At 44.3% G+C, this 22,189-nt stretch overlaps 1 protein-coding gene across 1 annotated transcript in view; it reads left to right on the forward strand.

Annotated features, from left to right (window-relative positions):
• Ror2 (receptor tyrosine kinase like orphan receptor 2) overlaps nucleotides 1–22,189 on the forward strand; it is a 222,543-nt gene that overhangs the window by 187,006 nt on the left and 13,348 nt on the right. Inside the window, exons 3-5 of the mRNA XM_045131217.1 lie at nucleotides 5,595–5,882; nucleotides 6,729–6,759; nucleotides 20,040–20,167. Of these exons, the coding sequence (XP_044987152.1) occupies nucleotides 5,595–5,882; nucleotides 6,729–6,759; nucleotides 20,040–20,167 (447 nt within the window). The remainder of the gene's footprint in view (nucleotides 1–5,594; nucleotides 5,883–6,728; nucleotides 6,760–20,039; nucleotides 20,168–22,189) is intronic.

Genomic DNA, 22,189 nt, shown 5'->3' on the forward strand with positions numbered 1-22,189 from the left:
ATTTGGGCAATTGGTAGGGTTATAAAAGTGATTAATCATTGATCCATGATTGCACAGATGGGTGCTGTTGCCTGGTGATGCGATCTTGTCACCTTTGCCTCTGGGGTCTTTTCATGCTTGTACTCAAGCAGGGCACAGAGTGGCCAGGCCACTGGGGAGAAGGGCCTTGTATCACCAGCTGTTTAAGTTACATTACTTTTCAGAATGGGAACTCATTTAGATGAATGAAAAGGGAATAGTTCTGAGCCTAACTTTGTGTCGTTGAGTGTGGCAAAGTCTACATTAGTGAGATTTTTGTCAGTCCTCCGTGGCTCATTATAACCTGATCAGTTGTCTGGAGAGATTTGATGGAATTTTTGTGACCTGAAGTAGAATTTGGGAAATGATTAGTTCAAGCCTTGCACTTTGCACATAGGGGAAATTAAGCCAAGAGAGGTTAAACTGCTGGCTGTAAATTAAACTCCAAGGAAGAAAGTGCACAAGCGCCAGGAAATTTGTTTCCTACTTCTCTTTTCTGGTCTCGGGAGAGTTGGTGATGACGTGAACAGTGGGCCAAGCTAAGTGGCAGCCCTCTCAGGTGGATGCTGTACGCATGCTTGGTGAAAATACTAGGAAAAGATAACATGCAAGAGAGATGAAATAATGCCCAGGATTCAGAACAAGAAAATATTATAGTAAGGAACAGCCATGTACAAGCTCACTCAAAGTTGCGCTTTTGCCATGGAGAACAGCCTGATGGTTCTGGGTCCTTAAGAAAAGTTGAAATGTGGTAGAGGGTTACATTCTGAAGCTGTCATGCAGTTGGACACAGGCAGACCAACAGTGAAGAGTGGGGTGACCATGTGGCCATAGTGCAGACAGGTACACAGTAGTGGATTCCTATAAGACATAGGCACCCTGGGCATTAAGCAGTTTAAACATCCAATACATGTCTGTGATGTGGGAATAGCTGTGGGACACAGGTGCCACACGTAGAGAGCATGCAAGAATGAGAAAGTGCTGAGTGAGATGAAATAAACAAGTGGTGAAAAGCTACTTACACACTTGAAATTGGATATAGTAAGTTTCTTTTTTACATGTATATGTGTGTGGTATGCATGTGTGTGTGCAGACATGCATTTGAAGGCCAGAGGTCAACATTGGGTGGCTTCCTCCATCATTCTCCACCTTATTTTTGAGTCAGGATTTTGCAATGAACCTAGCTTACTGTCCAGCTAGACAAGGAAGTGTTCTGTCTCCATTGCTGCAGCACTGGGACGACAGGTGCACAGCACAAGAGCCAGCTCTTACATTAGTGCTGGGATCCAAACTCAGGTCCTCATGCTTCTGTGATAAACACTTTACCAATTGAGCCATCTCTTCAGCTGTATAGTAGGCGTAAGGAGAAGTCATAGGTTAGTTTAAAAATCAAGTTCTTATTTATTTTTAAGACAGTAAGAGCTGGAGAGATGGCTTAGTAGTTAAGGTATTTTCCTGCAAAGCCTAAGGATCCAGGTTCAATTCCTCAGTACCAATGTAAGCCAGATGCACATGGTGGTGCATGCATCTGGAGTTTATTTGCAATGGCTAGAGGCCCTGGCATGCCTATTCTCTCTCTCTCTCTGTCAAAAAAATACAAAGAAAAAAATATTGTGTCTATGGCCTGCTGCAGAATCTGTTATACTCTCCTGATTTCATCTAGAGTTCTGACAACTTACATTTAGGCCTTGGGTTTTGACAGTGAGCCAGAAGTGAGCTAATAGGATCCATAGAACTGAGGCATTGTGGACAAGCCTCCCATACAAAGCTAACGGCTTCCATGCCAGAGAAGAAGTTGAGGACCATTTTCATTCCCAGTTCAAGGAGGTGCAAAGAGAACCTCCCTTGATGTTGCTAAGGATGGGGAGTATCCAAGAAAGTTTCCCCACCAGATAGCAAGCTTGAGCCCACATCTCTAAAAATCAGATGTATATGGCTAGGATGTTACAGGAAGTCTGGAGTCAGAAAGTTAAAATAAAATTTACTGTCTTTTTGAGAAATTCAGGCATCAAGGAATTCCCTACCAACAAAGCAAAGCAAAACAAAACAAAACAAAAACAAAAACAACAAAAAAACACCCTAACCTTAACCCTGCAATGAAAACTGACTGGCTTACTCAGAGAAAAAGTTGGTTGTTAAACCAATAAGCAATGATGCGGAAGACAGAAGAAAAAGGAATGATTAAAAACCAGAAAGAGAAATATAGTGAATTTGAGACAAAACCAAACATACTTCCTAAAAATAAAAACAAAAAGTATTTCCCAGGAATTGAGAAACTGGATAGGCAGGTTACAAAACAGGTTAAAGATTAAAAATAAATAATAAAACGTAAATAACAACATAGGGTAATCATTTGAAGCCGAGCAGCATGTACTTAGAAGATCTTGGGGAGAGAAGTAGAATTTGGGAGAGAGAAGCAGAATTTTATGATATTGACAGATAATTTTACTGCAATAACAGAAAGCGTGGCTGTTCAGAATTAAAAGACCTAAAGAGGCTTTAGAATGACAAAGACACAAGAGTGGTATTCAAAGTTGCCTACAGGCAGATGTTTGGATTACCTGCCAAAGAACAACAATAACTGACAGAATTTTCAAGTTTCCAGACAAGCCAGAAGACAATAAAACCCCAGCTAATTTAGATTTCTATACCCAGCTAAGGTTGAAAATAACAGGTAGTTTAAGACTAAGTGTGTCAGTTGCTATATTTGTTGATGTGACCAAATACTTGACCAGAAGAAACTTAAGGAAGAAAAGGGTTTATTTTTTCTTATAATTTAATGGGATACATTCCAACAAGGCAGGGAAAGCATGCTGGCAGAAGCATAGGACTGAGCCAGAGCCAAGAAGCAGAGGGCGACAGGCAGTGCAGCCTGCCTTTAAAACCTCAAGGCACAACCCCAGGAATCCATTTCCTCGAGCAAGGCTCCACCTCCCAAGAGTTGACAACCTTCCTAAACAGCACCAGCTGGGGACCAAGTGGTTAATCCCATGAGCCTGTTAGGACCTGCCACATTCAAACCACAGCACTAAGACTGAGAGTATTCACAACCTTTGCCTGTTACCCAAGAAACAATTGTAATTTGGGATGAGCACATTTCAACCATACATATGCTATCATGTAGTTTTCATATGAGCCATAAGCCATTTAAACAAAAATTAAAATAACACCAATTCACAATAATAATGGAAATTATAGACTGGGACCTACCTAAAGATCTGTGTGAAGAGCCTGGCAAATCTCTTCTTGGTAAATTTGGTCTGCAGCACACATCTGAACTGCAGGGCCTTCAGAGCTGCCCAGAGTGCGGCACTGTACACATGCCTCCACACTTGGGCATTTCTCCATCAAAGCCCATTGCTCAAAATGAATCCATTGAGATGATTCAAAATTAAATCTAGAAGAGAAAAATAACTATGACATTGAGGAAAAAAAAACCCTCCCAAAAACTTGGTAGTGTTGATGTCAGTGTGTATTTGACTCATCAGGATTTCACCAGTGTGATGTGGATGTAGCAGCAGACCAATAGAAAGGGGGTGGAACTTGGATGACTATTTTAAAGTCATTTGCACATGGCTGTGTTCCGTTAACCTTGTCTGACATATATTCATCTCCTCGTGATCACCTGCCTAGTGCCAGTTTTCCTTACGTGCTATGAGAGAAAGTACTCTGGCCAGTGCTAATCACACATTCAGGTATGTGTGCACGTGTACAGATATGTATAAACCCATGTGCATACAGACACATGTGAGTGTCCGTGCATGTATGCATGCACAGAAATCACAGAAATGTATGCATACACAGACACTCATGTGATCTTGCATGTCCATGCATATTCACACCTCCCACCTGTGCCCTGTTTTCTTTCTCTTGCTCCCTCTGGCTTTCTGTTGCTAGCCCAGGACCCTGCTTTGATTTGGCTGGAGCCTCCATACCCAGAGCAGCATTTCTCGCTCCTCCTGAGGAATTGCTCCTGCATGTTCCTGACTTGCATGCTGCAGGGCTCAGCCTCTGCCACCCTCAGCATCATTGCTTCTGTTTCATTTACAGGATAGTGATGACCTCATTTAGGTTGTCTGCTCTGCCACATGTCTAGTCCTAAACATTTTACTTATTGTGGCTTTGTGGGAATCAGGTATGGAATCAGGTATGACCCCTGTGGGTTAGTCTTAGTGTTTGGAGAACAGTACAGTTGAACATCATTTTTGTTAACTGCGCATTCACAAGTTCACCCTAAGTTAACATTCACATTTTCAGAATTGTACTGCGGTTCCAAAACCATATTGAACAGGGTGCACTCTGCTTCCTGGTCTCTGCTCTCACACTCTGAGTGAGCACCCTTCACTTAGCCTATTTAGTATCATGTGATTTTGCAGTTTTGTGGTTTTTGTTGGAGATTTTTCTCCTTAAAAGTGCCCTAAACCAGCTGGGCATGGTGGCCCATGCCTTTAATCTCAGCACTCAGGAGGCAGAGGTAGGAGGATCACTGTGAGTTCCACCCTGAGACTCCACAGTGAATTTCAAGTCAGCCTGGGCTAGAGTGAGGCCCTACCTTGAACCGCACCCCTCCCCTGCCAAAAAAGGTGCCTTCTACCAGTTGTGATGGCACACACCTATAACCTCAGCACCAGGAGATGGAGGGAGACAGGAAGATGAGACGTTTAAGGCCACCCTGGCCTACATAATGAGTTTGGAGCCAACCAGGCTACATGAGACCCCATCTCAAAAAAAAAAAAAAAAAAAAACTAGCAAAACCTAAAGGACACCCAGATGTAGTGTGGAAAGGGCTGCCCAGTGTGCAAAGGTGCAGGAAGGCTGTGTGCCTTCCACAGAGGAGACGTGTGTCATAGAAGCTTCATTCAGGCATGGACTCCATGGTTGTGGGCCAGGAGATTAATGTGACTGAGACAGCACATGTCCTCAATCAGGTGTTTTAAGACAAAAATACTTGCCAGGGTTAGTGACTCATGCCTGTAATCTCAGCACCTGGGAGCTAGGAGGACTCTTGTGAATTGAAGGTCAGCCTGAACTTACAAAATAGAACACTGTCTCTACAAACCAAACCCCAGCAAAACAAAAGAACCAAGACCAACAACAAAAACTAAAACAGGGGCAGGGGGAGATGGCTCAATGGAGAAACGATTTGACCTGCAAGTGTGAGTTAAGATCCCCAGAACCCGTGTAAATGCCAGATAATGTGATGGGTATTTGTAATCCCAGTGTGTCTACAGCAAGAACAAGATACTGCCTCAAACAAGGGGAAGTCAGGGAGCAGCACCTGAGGTGATCCTGTGACCCCCACACACACCGCAGCACGCACACACCTGTGCTTACACACAAGAACACACACATTATGCACACATGAAAACAAGCAAGTAAAGCAGTTATGTATTAATATGCTGAGAAAAATGTGACTAGAAGCTCCTAAATCTTGAAAGTGTTATACTTACCACCAACAACTGATATGGACTGTTTGTGAGTGAACATGGATAGTGTCTGGTTCATGCATGCGCCCCGGGGCCCTTCCTTCCAGCTCTCACTGATGTTTGCTCTTTCTGACTCCCTCCCCTTGGCAGGTTACTTTCTGACTTTTCTGGAGCCTGTCAACAATATCACCATTGTCCAAGGCCAGACAGCAATTCTCCACTGCAGGGTGGCAGGAAACCCACCCCCCAACGTGCGGTGGCTAAAAAACGATGCCCCAGTTGTGCAGGAGCCGAGGCGGATAATCATCCGGAAAACAGAATATGGCTCCCGACTGAGAATCCAGGACCTGGACACCACAGACACCGGCTACTACCAGTGTGTGGCCACCAATGGGGTGAAGACTATTACTGCCACGGGAGTCCTATACGTGCGGCTTGGTGAGTAGGGAAGTAGAGGCTCGATGGTAACAGCCTGCCACCTTTAATGTCTCAAACAGCACGCCCACGTCAGCAAGGGAGCTGCCAACAAAACCATCCCCTGAGACCTTCCTGTTGCAGATAAAATCTCCACATGACCTCTCCCCATTTATTAGTAAAAAAGGAAAATAGACACAGAGTGCTTTGCAAATTTAGGGCACAGAACAAGAATCCTGGGCATGCAAGATGAACTGGGACACACGCAGAAAGGCTGTGTCAGGTCCACACAGAGGGTGGCCCCAGTGAAGACAGGAGGGCACCAGAGCCTATCATGGCCTGTAGCTCTGCTGTGCTGGCCTGGGCTCTCTTGCCGGGCCCTCTGCCATGGTTTTGTGCCATCATTTTATACTGAGTGCACCCACCCATCCCATGCACACCTGGCCCAGTGAGGGCAGGAGGACAGAGTTCCATGACAAGGCAGAACTGTGCTTGTCTCGTGGTGTGAAGGCATAAATGGTGAAAGTTTTGGGAAGCTGCCTACAAGGAACGCCTCAGGTCTGTCATTCCTTTCATACTACGCTAGCTGTAGTTAGTAAAACAGATTTTGTGTAGAAACTTTAGACAGAGATGAGAAGAGATAGGAAAGCTACCAGAAGCATCCTCATACATAGAAAGTGCTCATTTGGGGGCGGGGAGGTCCCGGGGTCACGAGTATGTCCTCATGATCAGAAACAAAATCCAAGGTCCAAGGCTCAAGGACTGCTGACTACAGGTGAGTCTGCTGGGCTCCCCATGTGCTTAACCATCCATTTATTAATATAGCAAATCATGGAGTATTAATGACTTGTCTTTGTTTTATCTCTATAGGTCCAACACATAGCCCAAACCATAACTTTCAGTAAGTATCTCTTTTCCTCAAACAACTTTCTGGCATTCCTCAGGTTTCTCTTATATAAAAACACAATGTGTGTTTGTGTGTAACACACTTACATATACATAGATCTCCTTCCCACGAGCACATATGTGGAGGCCTAAGGAAAATGTCGGGTGTCCCCCTCTACTGCTCATTAGCATCCTTCCTTGAGACAGAGTCTCTCTGAACTTAGCCAGAGCTGTGGTTTTCCTGACTCCCAGAAATTCTCCAGTCTCAGCTCCCCGCAGGACTGGTGTTATAGGCATGTGTGGTCATACCTAGCTGTTTGTATGGATGCTGGGGATTTGAACTCCAGTGATTTAAGGCCCTCTCGGGCTGTTGTGGTTGCAAAGATTTACTGCCTGAGCCATTTCCTCAGCTCGAACAATACAGTTTTATTTATTTGTTTTGGTTTTTCGAAGTAGGGTCTCACTCTAGCTCAGGCTGACCTGGAATTCACTATGTAGTTTCAGGGTGGCCTCGAACTCATGACCATCCTCCTACCTCTGCCTCCCAAGTGCTGGGATTAAAGGCGTGTGCTACCTACCATGCCCGGCTACAGTACAGTTTTAAATCCTGCAGACTCATGTGCTTGCTGAATTTGCTGGGATCATAGATGACCATGTGCTTTATATGTAAGTGGGAAAATGTTCATTTTCAGGTTTAATATAAAAAGTAATGTCATAAGAACAAAGGATAATTTCTTTCAGAAACCCTGAGCTTATAGGGCAACAGGAAGGGTTATCCAAACATAGAAAGCAGATTGTTGGGGCAGCAGGAGGGCTCCTGCTTCACGGCATGTTTGCAGACGAGGATCTGACCATCACCCTGCAATCCCGCATCGCTGGACCTGCAGTTTAGAACTTTTTCTTCCAGTGTTGGAGAGTGAACCCCAGGTCTTGCACATGCTGGATGCAGGCTCTGCCTCTGAGCCACCTCTGAAGCTCCCACACTTATAGTTTATGTGCATGTGCCCCCTGAGGCTCCAGACACCCTCAGCAGCTAAAGTCTCATGCCCGTCTTAGAGAGGAGGAGCCTGGGGATCATTAGTGATGGGTACTGGCTTTGGACTTGGGAATCCTCAACTCAATGCCATTCTGCTTCAGCCCAGGCTACATTGGGAGGCCCTTGAGCTATAGATGACCTGGCTTTGTCTACGTGGAGAAGTATCCTTCTGCTGTGTGCTTGTGCTGAGTGGTGACTGGGGATCCTCGCCGGTTTCCACATGGCCATGTTGGAGAGTGTGTGCTGCTTTCCTTTCCAGTCTCGGGGTAGTAGGACTCTGTGTAGTGTCCACTGCTGTCAGTCGCTGGTTCCCAGTTCCCTGTGGTCCTGGGTGATGCTGAGCTGCTAACAGTGTTGGAGTGTGCTGTGATCAGTGTCACGTGTGGAGGCTCATGGATATCAGCGAGTATGCGCTCCTTATCTCCCTCACGTGGATTCCCGAGTGTGCTCAATTTTGCCCCTGGATGACATTCTGGTGGTGTCTCCCTGCGTTGCTCCCTGATTCTTTGCTGCAGAGAAGCTGACCGAGTGACACATGTCTCTAGTCACTGAGTCCTCTTCTTACTTGTTCTTGGCCCATTTTCCCCATAAGTTGTTCTTAAAGATTTTTAATAATGATTTATCTTATTTCTTGGTCATATGGAAATTAGAATTTTTCCTGCTTATGAAGAATTCTGGATTTTCATGTTGGGAGTTGTTAAAAAAAAAAGCCCTAATTTACTTGAACCATTCTGATGGTGTTTAGATTGCAGTTATAGTAAGGTTATAGGTAAATTGATGAGAATCTACAGTCTTACTTTGTAAGATCATGTTTGGTCAACTACAGTCTGAAATTATGAAATGGAAGGTTCCATAAATGAGCAATTTATACCTTTCAAATTGCATGTCATCCTGAATAGTAGAACCACTTTTCTTCACACTATATTCCATTTTCCTTACAATTTTATCATAAAGGATTTCGAACAAGAAAATATAGGAATTTCACAGTGAACATTCGTTTTACTCTGCTGGGCTCATTGCTCCTCTTTTGTGCCCTTTTCTCCTTCCATCCCCCGCATTGGTTCATCTAACTTCACAGTGTGCTGCGGATGGTTTTACACTCACACCAAAATACCACAGTGTGGGTGTAATACTCCTACCACTAAGTACAGCCTAATAGCTGTTATTTCTGTTTCCCTTTTCACATGTGTGAGTACACGCAAGTTGATACGTGTGTGGACGCATGTGTATTTGTGCGTGTGCCAGCTCTTGCACATGTATATGCATGTGCATACACATGTGGAGGACAGAGATCAACATTGGTTGCCTTCCTCATTTGCAAATTTGTCACATTCCTATCAAGTTATAGGTGTATGTCCCCTCTCCTCTGCCCCATTCCATTGAGGGCTGTCTTTAGAGTGAGTATCCATAGTCACTGTGGGGTCATTAATGCCCCATTCAGTTCCTGTGCAGAGGACAATACCTTACAGTACACTTTGCCATCCTGTAGCTCTTACATTATTTCTTCCCTCTCCTCACCAGTGTTGCCTGAGCCTTGGAGGGCTTGTTATAAGTCTCCTTGAATGGTGAGGTCTAAGAGGGCCTCATTTTTTATGTTGATGAGTGTTGAATCTCCTCAGTGTCTACTGCCATCTTTCTGGAGGAGGTTCTCAGGCCAGCGGTGGGACCAGCACTCATTTTTTTTTTAAGAGGGTACAGGAAGCTTTTTCATTCTTTTTGTTTGTTTATTTATTTTTATTTATTTGAGAGCGACAGAGAGAAAGAGGGAGAGAGAGAGAATGGGTGCACCAGGGCTTCCAGCCTCTGCAAACAAACTCCAAATACGTGCTCCCCCTTGTGCATCTGGCTAACACGGGTCCTGGGGAATCGAGCCTCAAACTGGGGCCCTTAGGCTTCACAAGCAAGTGCTTAACCACTAAGCCATCTCTCCAGCCTGAGCACTCATTTTTAATTCATCACTTCTTCTGTAATGTTTTCTGGGCCCTGGAAGAAGTAGTAGAGATGGCCTTTCTCATGATGGGCCCTCGGCTTTCTCTTCTTGTCATTCTGATGGGTCCTGGGTCTCCCCAGTATTCCTCACCATCTGTGAAAAGTAGGTTCTCTAATCAAGTAAGAGTAGCATGGCTCAAAGGGGGTAAACATAGACATTTAAAAGAGTTTTGAAGGGTATAACCTCTCTTTTTATCTAAACCACAGTGGGAGCTTCCCTCTAGGGTCTATAGTCTCCCAAACCATAGGTTTCTGACTTGATTGTTACTACCAGGAATGAATTCCCTTTCACTGAGCAGGCCTCATATCCAATCCAGAAACCAGTTGATTGCCCCCATAACCTATATGCCACTGCTGCACCAGTGAGTCCGTCTTGCCTGGCTGGTTTATTTTGTAGCTTGCAGCATCCACTTGCTTTTTAAAGCTATTGGTGACTTTTATCCCCTAACAGCTCACATAGCAGTTTGGTAGCTAGTGAGCAGGAAGATGGCTTCTATCTCAATTCCAGCTTGATTTCTCAATGTCCGGAAACACAGCCTATGATATCCTTACCATCTACTTCTAGAGGATAAGTAAGTGGTTTGGCAATGGCCTGCATTATTTGGGGACTTCATGGAGCCTCACTAACCAATAGCATACTATGGGTGGTGATTCAGTTTTGTCACTGGGATTTACCAGCAACAGTGTATAGTTTTAGAGTAAAGCTTTCTCCAGCCTTGCAGGGTACTTATGCCCAAACTAACTATCTTAAAAAGAGAGAAGTATATCTTTTAATTAGCTAACAATAAAGTAGGTTTCTTTTTTTAAAGCTATTTTATTTATTTGCAAGGAGAGAAAGAAAGAGAGAGGGAGGTAGGGGGAGAGAGGGAGGTAGGGGGAGAGAGGGAGGGGAAAAAGAGAGAGAGAGAGAGAGAGAGAGAGAAAGAAAGAGAGAAGAAAGAAAGAAGGGAAATAATAGGGGTGTTGTTCCAGGGCCTCTTGCCACTGCAAATGAACTCCAGATACATGTGCCATCTTGTGCATCTGGCTTAAGTGTGTTCTGGGGAATCGAATCTAGGCCCTTAGGCTTTGCAGGCAAGTACTTTAACCACTAAGACATTTCTCAAGCCTGAAAGATCAACTCTTATTAGCCATTTTCAAATGTCCAAATACACAGTGAACATTCATAATCCTGAAACCCAAAATATGAAATGTTTTAAATTCAGATTTTCAGATTAGGGATGCTCAACCTGTAACATCTATGCAAATATCTCCAAATCTGAAAATCTATGAAACTTGAAAAATTTCTAGTCCCATGCATTTTAGATAAGAAATGTTCATGGACATGTACAGAGTAGTAGAAATTCAGGTCACCCAACACACACTTTCCCGCCTGAGGCTGAATGGTTGAGCAAGGCATTAAGTCTTCTTATTTTAGCTCCTAAATTCAAATGTATGTGTGTGGGGGGAGGTGGGTGTGCAGGGAAGTGTGAACAACCCCATTTGTTCAGTTGTTGCTCCTTAGGTACAATGTACTTTTTTTTTTATTTTTATTTTTTTTAGTAATTTTGAGGTAGGGCCTCACTCACTGTAGCTGACCTAGATTTCACTTTGTAGTCCCAGCCTGTCCTTGACCTCACAGTGATCCTCCAACCTCTGCCTCCCAACTGCTGGGATTAAAGGCATATGATACCACATCCAGCTACCATCCACAGTTTTTGAAGCAGGGTGTATGTTGGTTTAGATCTTGTCAAGTAGGCTGAACTGGCCAGTCAGCGAGCCCCAGGATTCTCCTGCCTCAACCTTCCCAGTGTTAGTGTGCTACAAACATGCTGCCATACTTAGCTCATTTTTATGTGGGTTCTGGAAAAACCAACTCAGGTCCTCATGCTTGCAAAGCAAGGACTTCACTGACAAAGCTGTTGTCCCAGCTCATGAGCCTCATTTTTCAGACTAGTTAGTGTCATATCTTTCACAGTTGTGCTTTTGTGTGTGTGTGTGACTTTAAAGATATGGGTGATGAAGTACCAAAGAAAAAACATTGTGTAGATAAGCCTCCTTCAGGCAGGAGTTAGGGTGTTGTTGGCTGTGAACATACTCTGATTTTAAACAGAAGTGCAGGGTAGCTACTGACTGGTTAAGGAAGTTGAGACCACAGGCTTGCAGCAACCGTGTTTACCTAGTCAAAAGCAAGCAAGAGTTTCATTTCCAGTAATTCAACATTTGTTGTGACTTTGTAGAAAATAAGTATCATAAATAACCAAAATGTATTGTTTTTCCATTTTTTCTGTTAGGATATTTGTCTTTTTTATTGCTCTGCTAATATTTTAGAATGCTTTCTAGTATGCTCTGTAGTTTTTACTCCACCTAGAACTGTATTTTCACATTGCAGAGATAGGCTAGGATTCTACTATACATTTTTCTTTTTCTTTCTTTCTTTTTTTTTTTTGCATACATGGCCTAATGCCTGGGCATCATCTAATGAATGACCTCTTCTGTAGTCATTAAATTTACTATCACCTCTGTCATGTGTAAAACTGTAAACACATGGTTTTACCTCTTCTTCTTCTGTCTTATTCCAGTAGCTTCTGGTCCTGGACTCATAGTCCTGTATTCTAATAGTTTAGCTTTACATGTGGCCATTGATAGAAAAAGATCCACTCCCCCACTGCTACATTGTATCAGCTCCAAATGTGAATGTTGAAACTCTAACCCAGTATTTGGAGATTGAGCCTTTAAGGAAGTTGTTTGGGCTAAAGGGGGTCATAAGCTTTGGTCCCTTATTTGATCAAATTAACAGTGGACGTGACATCCAGGATCCGCTCTCTCTTCTTCTCTCTCCCCTCATCAGGTGAAAACTCAACAAGAAAGTGGCTAGTAGTAAGTCCCTATCAGGAAACACGTTAGCTGGTCCTCTCTTTTAAACTTCAGCATCCATAACTATGAGAATATAAATTTATGGAGAAATATCAAGACATGGGATTGCTTAGGCAGCCTGAGCTGACAAATGCACCTGCCTTACTGTTACCAAGACAGCTCTCTAATCTTTTTTACTTGCCTCTCACTCATCCACTGGACTGTACGTCTGCATTCTTATTGTACTTAAATAGAAGTACATTAACTGTGAAACAGCTGGATATGATAATTATTTACATCTTCCATACCCCTATCAATAAAGCACGTTATTTTTCCATCAAGATCTGATATATGTTTTATGTATCTTCTCATGTGGCTCGTTAATGCTGCTTACTGTGATATAATCATTATTTCCACATTTTATCCACAAATTGTGCTTTCAAGGTTATATTGATAGTGGTCCAGAAAGGCTTGAATTTCAGATATTGATTTTGTATCCAGCAAACTTCATTGTCTTTTTCATTTCATTAAGTTTTTCTGTATCTGTTCTTGGGCTCCTCTTCCCACTGTGGGAGAAAGTTTTGGAAATGGCATGTCTTATTTTGTCTAGGTCTTAGCTTTTATTTCCTTTTCTTGTCTTTGTAAATAGGTTTTTTTAAAAAAGTACGTGTGTGCATGTGTGCGTGTGTGTGTGTGTGTGTGTGTGCGTGCACACACACACACACACACACACACACACACACACGTGCTACAAATGAACACCAGATGCTTTTGCCACTGTTTGTGTCTGGCTCATGTAAGCTGCTGCTTGGTAATTGTACCCTAGGCTGGCAGGCTTTGCAAGCAAGCACCAGGACCTTTAACCACTAAGCCTTTTTCCCAGCCCTATTTTCTTGTCTGCCTGGGACTTCCACTACCATATGTTTTTGTTCTTGTATTTATAGCTTGCATATTTTATTGTCACTAATAGTAAGAAGCCTGCATGTTTGCAATCACCTTTTCAGAAACAAAGGTAACCATGACTTTTTCTCTTTTTGCATGGCAATATTTTGTTTTATAACAGAGTTCCTCTTATTGAATAACTAGCTTCACTGCTTTAGACCGAAACATACCAGCCAGATTGAATTATTCTTTTAATGTCCTGGCGGATTAGTCTCACTTGGTACTGGCAGATGACCTTTATAAGTAGTTAATTATGTTTTAATTTACAAATAAGAACTGTAAAGCTGTCTGTTGGTTCAGGCCTGTAATGCCAGCTTGTGAGAGGCTAGCTAGAGAAGTCGCCTCAAAATAAAAGCTAAAAATAAGGCTGGAGATCTAGCTCAGTGCTGGATTATTGGCCTAACACGTGCAAGTCCATAGGTTTAATCCCCACTACTGCAAGTAAGTACATGGTAAGCTCAGTGGCAAAGCTTATCTTAGCATGGAAAAGTCCCTACAATCAATCCCCACACCAAAACTAATATGTTCATGGTGTACAACAGAATGTCTTGGTATAGTTGTACATTGCAGAATGACCTAATCAGGCTAATTAGCACATAAATAATCTTACATAATTACCTTTTGTGGTGATAACATGGGAATCCACTCTAAGCAGTTCTCAATTTTTTTTTATTTATTTAAGAGTGACAGAGTTCATAGGCGAGTGCTTAACCACTAAACCATCTCTCCAGCCCAGTTCTCAATTTTATAAAACATGACTAACTATCTTCACCATGCTGTATAGTAGATCTCTTCACTTACTCCTGCATCATGGAAGTCTGTGTGCTTTGATTCACACCCCCTCCTACTGCCCACTCCCGGCCTCCACTAACCGCCATTCGCGCAGCTGAGTTTGTCACAGAGGACAGCCTTTGATCCCATACCTTGTAGACTGAGGGCCACTGGGAGTTCTCTTTCTTTGGCCCTGACTTTGTCTTTTCCTGCTGATTATGATTGCTTAGATAGATTGACCTCCCCCTTCATATAGATGTGTTGGTCTCAGGAAGTTGACCAAAACAAAGCCATTGAGGGAAAATGGTGAGACTAAGATGTGAAACAATCTGAAGTTCTCAGTGTTACTAGAATGGCTGGTTACTTTCACTAATGCAGTGGTTCCCAGCTGTCTTTGGTCACGTGGTGTGTCCTGTATGTGTAGACAGAGGGTTGTGACCATGACTGGTTAGGGAGCCTGGTTCATCCCTGTGCAGTGTGACAGTGTCAGGTGCTGCTGTTGGTTCTCACCCAGGAGCATGCTGGGTGGATACACTCTCTCCCTGCCCGCTACCCTCACAGGTTCGCACATGCAGGTACTTGGCAGCTTCTGCCTGTGTGTAATGGGGAGACAGATGGATGTCCTGGGAGGCTAAGGGATTTACCACCATGAAAGCATTGTTTTTCCTTCCATCTGTGTTCACTTGGTGGTGAGAAGGGTGTGTATATAGAAGAAAACTTTCAGAAAGGGTGGTGTAGGCTCAAGGGTGGGTTGCTTCTCTGTCTTACTATTCCTCTGGGCAATGCTCAGGAGATTAATTCAAGTCTGTGTATTTAACATTGCATATGTGGGTTGGGTTTGGTTCTTGCTCTTTTAAATTTAAAGTGACTTACATTCGCTTTTGATAGGTCCTTACATCCCCAAGGCAGCAGAGCTCTGGCTTTTCTCTGCTGTCCTTGGCCAAACTTGGATCTTACAAGTGTGTACATGCAAGTGTGTTGCTTCAAGAACATGTGATATTCTTTTGAGCGATGCAAAGTCACACTAATTCTTGGTCTTTTGGAATCACCGTGTGGTGAGGCCATGTCCTAAACCCTCTTGTTTTCTAACTTCACAAACACCAAGAAGTTCCAGGGCTGCCACCCTGTTCTCAAATGGCATGCTTCTATCCTTGGACTCTGCACCGCCAAGGCTAACCAACTCAGCCTTCTCCCTGTGCAGAGCACCAGGTCTTTCGAGAGCTCCACAATTTTCTACCTCTAGCTCTTCTGTTGCTATTTTAATGGTCTTAAGCTTAGTTCAAATTTTATCCTAATTACAGAAAAATAAAAATAACTGAAATTGCCAGAGACATGTCTGTACTTTAAAAGGACGTTGGAAGAAACCAAGCCTCTTTACTGTCAGTATACAGGCTCAGTAAAAGGCTGATCTAGCATTTGATGTTAAGGTCAGAGACCAATACAGGTCTCACCAGCCTCACTTGAACCTGGTGAGCTTGAAGGAGGAGGGACACCAAGCTCAGTTTTCCCCTCAGTGCCACCTTGTTATGATAGAACATATAACTATCCTCAGATTCCATAGTGGAGAAAGGATGTGCTTCTGATCAGGTTAGGTGACTCAGTGGGTAAAGTGCTTGTCTCTCAAGCAGGAGGATCTGAGTTGGATCCCCTGTACACTTGTAATAAAGGCTAGGTATTGTAGCAAGCGCTTGTAATCCCAGTGCTGGGAAGGTGGAGATAGGATGATTCCTCAGGCTCATTGGCCAACTTAACCTAATTAGGCATGTTCCAAGCCAGTAAGAGACTGCCATGACAAAAAGTAGGTAGTCCTGAGCAATACCTAAGGTTTTTCTCTGGCCTCCAATGCACATATGTGACACATACACACACACGTGTACACACACACACACACGATGTACGTTAGTCCTCCAGTGTGGTGTGTATTGCCTAAGATCAAAGACATTGTCTTACATAACACCTATAAATTCAGGATATACTGTCATTCATATTCCAGTTACTTTGTTTCCTTAGTGGGATTTAAATTCCCCAACCCTTGCAGAGGAGCCCATGTTGGCTTAGTCTCTGATACGGAGCAGCCCCTCGACCTTTTGTGACCTTCTCAGGATGTCACTTATGGAGGTGCATGGTGTCACTGTTCCCCTCAGCAACGACGCTGTTTCTGATTACACACCCATGTTTCCTCAGGTAAATGAAAATTAAAAGTGCTACCTGAAGACCATGGGGCATTCTAATCCGTGAATGTTTCCATCTATTCAGGTTTTATTTCTATGCACAGTGTTTTGACATTTCAGGTGTGGGTGTCTTACATGCTTTTTGTTAAATTCAGCCCTCAAGATTCAGACTATTTTAAAAGTGATACTCTGTACAGTTCTGGTAGGGCCATAAAACCTCTTGGCTTCTCTGGGACATATTGTCCCTGACAGAATTCACACTCAACCACACAATCTAGGTGCAAAAAAAAGTTCACAAAATTCTCATAATGTTTTTGGCATTACAGTTTTGTGTTGGGCCACATTCATAGCTATCTACAGCAGCACATAGTCTGTGGGCCTCTGGTCAAATACCCTGGCTCTAGTCTCTCCCTCCCTCCCTCCCTCCCTCCCTCCCTCCCTCCCTCCCTCCCTCCCTCCCTCCTCCCTCCCTTCCTTCCTTCCCTCCTTCCTTCCTTCCTTCCTTCCTTCCCTCCTTCCTTCCTTTCTCTCTCTTTCTTTTTTCTTTGATTTTTAAATATTATATATATATATTTATATATTTATTATTATTATTAACAACAATGTATTCCACATGAATACATCATGTGTTGGTACCCTCTTTCCCTCATCCCTGCCCACATTCTTCTGGGGACTGTCTTCAGTGGGGTTGCAGGTATTCCCTATGGGTTGTGGATTATGCATTGTAGGGGCAGCAGTGAGTCAGTTATTTGGGGAGAGGGAATGCCTCTGGGCATGATGTCTCAACCAGTGGCTCTTACAATCTTTCTGCCTTCTCTTCCGCAAAATTTCCTGAGCCATGGTGGGTGAGTTTTAAATCTACTTCAGTGATGAGCTCTTAGGAGCTTCTGGATCTCTGCTTTGGTAGGTATTGCGAATCCTCAGGGTCTGTCTCCTTCACCCTGGTGCTGATTATGAGGTTCAGCATGGATGCAGCACTCCTGCTCATCTCCCCAATTCCTCTGTGGATTCACCTGTGGCTTGGCTGAAGTGTGAGGGGTTGTTTATCTCCTCGGCTGTTGCTACCTTCTGAAAAAGAACAGAGTCTCCAGTGGAGAGTCAAGTCAGCATAGTTTAAATGGGATAAATATTATTAACTTAGGGAAAATTTGATGTATGTAACACCTCTTTTAGCCAAAGACTAGTGAGAGCTTGACACTAGAGAACATAATCTTTGTCTCCATAGGATTCTGGTCTGGTTCCCAATTCTAGATATGGGTTCCTTTGTACTGAGCAGATCTCTTAGCCAATCAATCTTACCCACCATGGCTGTGTGCCACTATTGCACTTGTGTGAGCATCACGTCAGGTTGTTTGCTTCTGAGAAGCTTAGACCTCGAGTTGCTCAGACAGATGTTGGCCACTTTCCCCCAGTAGCCCATGCAGCATTTTAACCAGCAGTAGATGGGCTTACTGTCTGGGGATTGGCTTTCTTCCAGGTTTCAGCCAGGTCTCTCCATGCTGTGTGTTGGCAGCATATGGTCTCTTCAGCAATAGGGTCTTATTCCTTTCTTGACATGGTGTTTCATTCAGCATGGGCCCTTAGGAGAGACTGTGGCTCAGCCCTCAGGAAAAGCACTTTCTATGTACGTGACAGTTACTTTCTCAGTTTCCCCTCAGCCTCTAACTCCTATCTCATTGCATGTTTCCGCCCTGTGCTAGCTACTTTGTGTCTCCCCTCCTTGGCGGTATCTTTTTTTTTTTTTATGAGAGAGAGAGGAAAGAATTGCATGCCAGGGCCTCCAGCCACTGCAATTGAGCTCCAGACGCAGGTGCCCCCTCGTGTGCATGTGCAACCTTGTGCGCTTGTGTCATTGTGTGTCTGGCATATGTGGGACTTGGAGAGTCGAGCATGAGTCCTTAGGCTTCATAAACAAGCACCTTAACCGCTAATGCATCTCTCCAGCCTCGCATGTCTTTTTATTTAGTGTTTCATGCCCTCAAATGCCAGATTTTGTTGAAGATGTTGTCTGAAACATTCTTACATACCCCAGGCTGGTCTTGAGCTCCTGAGTGCTGGGATTATAACAGGTGTGCCACCATTTCCAATTTAAATAGTGCTGATCATCAAACTCAGAGCCTCTTGCATGCTAGGCAAGCTCTCTACCAACTGAACTACATCCCTAGCCCAAGAGACCAGGTTTTTTGAGGTAAGGTCTCACTCTAGCTCAGGCTGACCTGGAATTCACTGTGTAGTCTCAGGGTGGCCTCGAACTCATGGTGATACTCCTACGTCTGCTTCTGGAGTGCTGGGATTAAAGGCGTGCGCCACCACGCCCGGCTCGAGAGCAGGTTCTATGAAAGTGATTTCATAGAGCAGTTTTGGGTTTGCAGAAAGCCTGAATTGGACAAGTTCCCTCCTGTCTTCATTCGCCTTCCTCATGGCCTCCATTATTGTGTGACCATTGATGAGCTCGTATTGACAGACCGTCCATCATGAACTGAATCCGGCAGTCTGCCGCAGGGTTCATTCTCAAGTTGCACTTTCGGTGGGTTTAGGCTGGTGTACTCAGCACGACAGCACCATCCACGGCACATTCCTCGCCCTCGGAGCCTTCTGCGCTGCTCAGATTCGGCCTCCGCTCCCCCTCCCCGCGTCTGCTCAGCGTCGGCCCTTCGTGCGCTTACTGTCTCCATACGTTTCCAGGTGTCACAGAGTGGGAGCCCTTCCACACTGGTTCCTCTCACTAGCGACATACTTTTACATTTCTTTTTTTCCCTGTTGTGAATTGGTAGCTCAGTTCTTGCTAGCACTGAGAATATTCTATTGTCCAGAGGTACCAGTCTTCTTATCTGTTCTCCCCTAAATTCACTGGTTTCTTCCAAGTGTTGATAATTAAGACTAAAGCGACTGTAAGCATCCGTGTGCAGGGTTTTGTATGGTTATAGTTTTGAACTCATTTGGATAAATACCGAGTAACAAATTGGGTAGCTGGGTGTGGTGATGCATGCTTGTAATCCCAACACTCAAGAGGTTCAGACACTAGTATTACTGTGAGTTCAAAGACAGCCTGGACTAAATAGCAAGAAACAAAGCAAGTAAAAATCAATAGATTAGGACTAGGAATATAGCTCAATATGGAAAGTACTTGCCTAGCATGCATGAAGACCTGGGTTGGATCTCAGCACTGCATGAAAACAGGTGTGGTGATACACACCAGTAACCCTAGCACTTGGGAGGTAGAGGCAGGAGGATCAGAAATACAAGGTCATCCTTGGCAGTGTAGCAAATTTGAGGCCTAGTCTGAGCAAGACATTGTTTCAATTGCTTTCTTTTAGGCAGGGTCTCACTGTAGCCCTGGCTGACCTGGAACTCACTCTGTAGTCCCCAATCTCTGCCTCCCAAGTGCTAGGATTAAAGGCGTGCAGCCTCATGCCCAGCTACTAGAATAAATAAATAAATAAATAAATAGATGAATAGGCTTTGAATCATTGGGCTGTAAGATGCTGGATTAAAAAGAAACCCTCATGGATGTTTTCTGGGCAGGGCACTCACAGAGTTTGCATGTTGCAGGGATGACTACCAGGAGGACGGATTCTGCCAGCCCTACCGCGGGATCGCCTGTGCCCGCTTTATTGGGAACCGGACCATTTACGTGGACTCACTCCAGATGCAGGGGGAGATTGAGAACCGCATCACAGGTAGGCGCACAGAGCTTTCTCCCGGGGTGACAAGCACTCATGCAGGCGCTGTTGGTGCAGATGGCTGCTGCTCTCATGTCTTGTCAGCCACATAGACACCACTTCCATCTCCATCTCCGATAGCAATGAAGCAGTGACACTTGCTGACATAATTTTCCTGCAGAGTATGTTGTTCTGTTTTTCCATTACTATAGTGAAATCCCCAAAACTGGATACTTTATTAAGAAAAGAAAGTTATTTGTCTCATAGCTTCTGAGGCTCAAAGTCCAAACCACATGGCACTGGCTTGGTGAGTGTCTCCTTTGCTGCACCACAGTGGGTGACATCTTGCCAGGATTAGAGATCACTTTACACAATGGGAAGCTGGAGGAGATGGGAAGGCCCAGACCTGTTCCTCTATAGCATGTGAGAATTAACCAGGTCCCATGAAAACTATTTTCACCCATTCTGAGAGCAGGACCTAACAACCGCCCCCTGTGGTCACCCCCAAAGATTACCCCTTGTTCATCATCATCACAGTGGGAACAAGCCCAGCACTTGAATCTTTGGAGGATAGGCCCTGTGCAACCCACACAATTCAGTGAGTGCAAGTTGCTTGAGCTGTGTACACATGCTCAACTCGGCCACGCAGCAGGCAGGGTGAGTCCAAAGCACTGCCCTCAATGCTAGGCCTCTTGTCCTGGGTTAGTCACATTCTACACATTCCTAGATTCTAGTATCCTCTGTGCTGTGTTTGGACGGATGGTACACAGGCCTGACATAAGCTGTTTGAAAGAGGCCTTAGTAATGATCAGTAGAGGGAACCTGTAATGAGTGAATGCTGACCATTCAGTCCTCCGTTTCCAGTGAACAAAGCCAGGGGTTTGAATACCTGGTCCAGAGTCTGAGAAACAGGGCAAGTCAGTCAGAAAATGGACTTTCCAGCGGTCTGTCAGCATTCGGCATTCCAACTTGGGCCCATGGTTGGAACCTCCATAGAGGAATCACGAGGAAGTAAGAAAAAGAATTAGATAAATCCTGAAAATTCCCCTCCCTTCTCCTGTTTTTTTTTTTTTTTGTGTGTGTGTGTGTGTGTGTGTGTGTGTGCGTGCATGTGTGTGGTGCACACATGTGTATGTGTGTGGATGCACACGTGTGTGCCAAGTTGTGTATGTGTGTGTGTGTAAGCCAGAGGTTAACATAAGATGTATTCCTCAATCACTTACCACCTTACTCTTCTGAAGCAGTGTCTCTCACTGAACCCAGAGCACACCAATTCAACGACACTAGCTAGCCTGCTTTCCCTAGGGATCTGTCTTCACCGCCCCAGCACTAGGATTCCAGATTTTTGTTACCACACCCGCCTGGCATTTAGATGGGTGTTGTGGATCTGATCGCAGGTCTTCATGCCTGCTTGGCAACCAGTTTACCCACTGAGTGATCTCTCCAGCCCCTCTCTGCTTGTCTTGATCCTCACTCCCAACAAGCACAATATTTTCTAGACTCCAGAAGGAACCTTGTGGGCATGGTGAGTTTAATTGGAGTCTGTCCATGGGAGCTGTTGACCTTGGCTGTAAGTTGGGTGATGAGATCTGGTGCTAAGGCACGCTGGAGCCAGTGACATGACCTCTAAAGGGATGGCCCAAGTCATGGTCTCCAAAGGGACTGTCTGGCTTGCGTTGGCAGAGTCCCCTGAAGATGGGGCTGGGGGGCTGGTGAGAAGTGGAAGGGAGGTAATGACACAGAGACCTGAAGTGGCCTTCCTGGGCTAGCACAGGCAGTTCTGAAAGCATTGGCACCTCTCAGCAGAAAAATATCTCAAGGTTAGCAAAAGTCAGACCATTTGGATCGGGAAAAAGTATATTTTGTGATTCTTTACATAGGTTGAGCTAATCTAATCTGCAAATTCAAAATCCAAATAGCCTAAAACTGAAAACTTTTTTTTTTGGCATGAGGACATGTATGGTGCATATATGACACTCTCTCTCTCTCTCTCTCTCTCTACACACACACACACACACACACACTATATATATATATATA

This window comes from Jaculus jaculus, chromosome 12, assembly GCF_020740685.1.
Source record: "Jaculus jaculus isolate mJacJac1 chromosome 12, mJacJac1.mat.Y.cur, whole genome shotgun sequence".
NCBI classification, from domain to species: Eukaryota; Metazoa; Chordata; class Mammalia; order Rodentia; family Dipodidae; genus Jaculus; species Jaculus jaculus.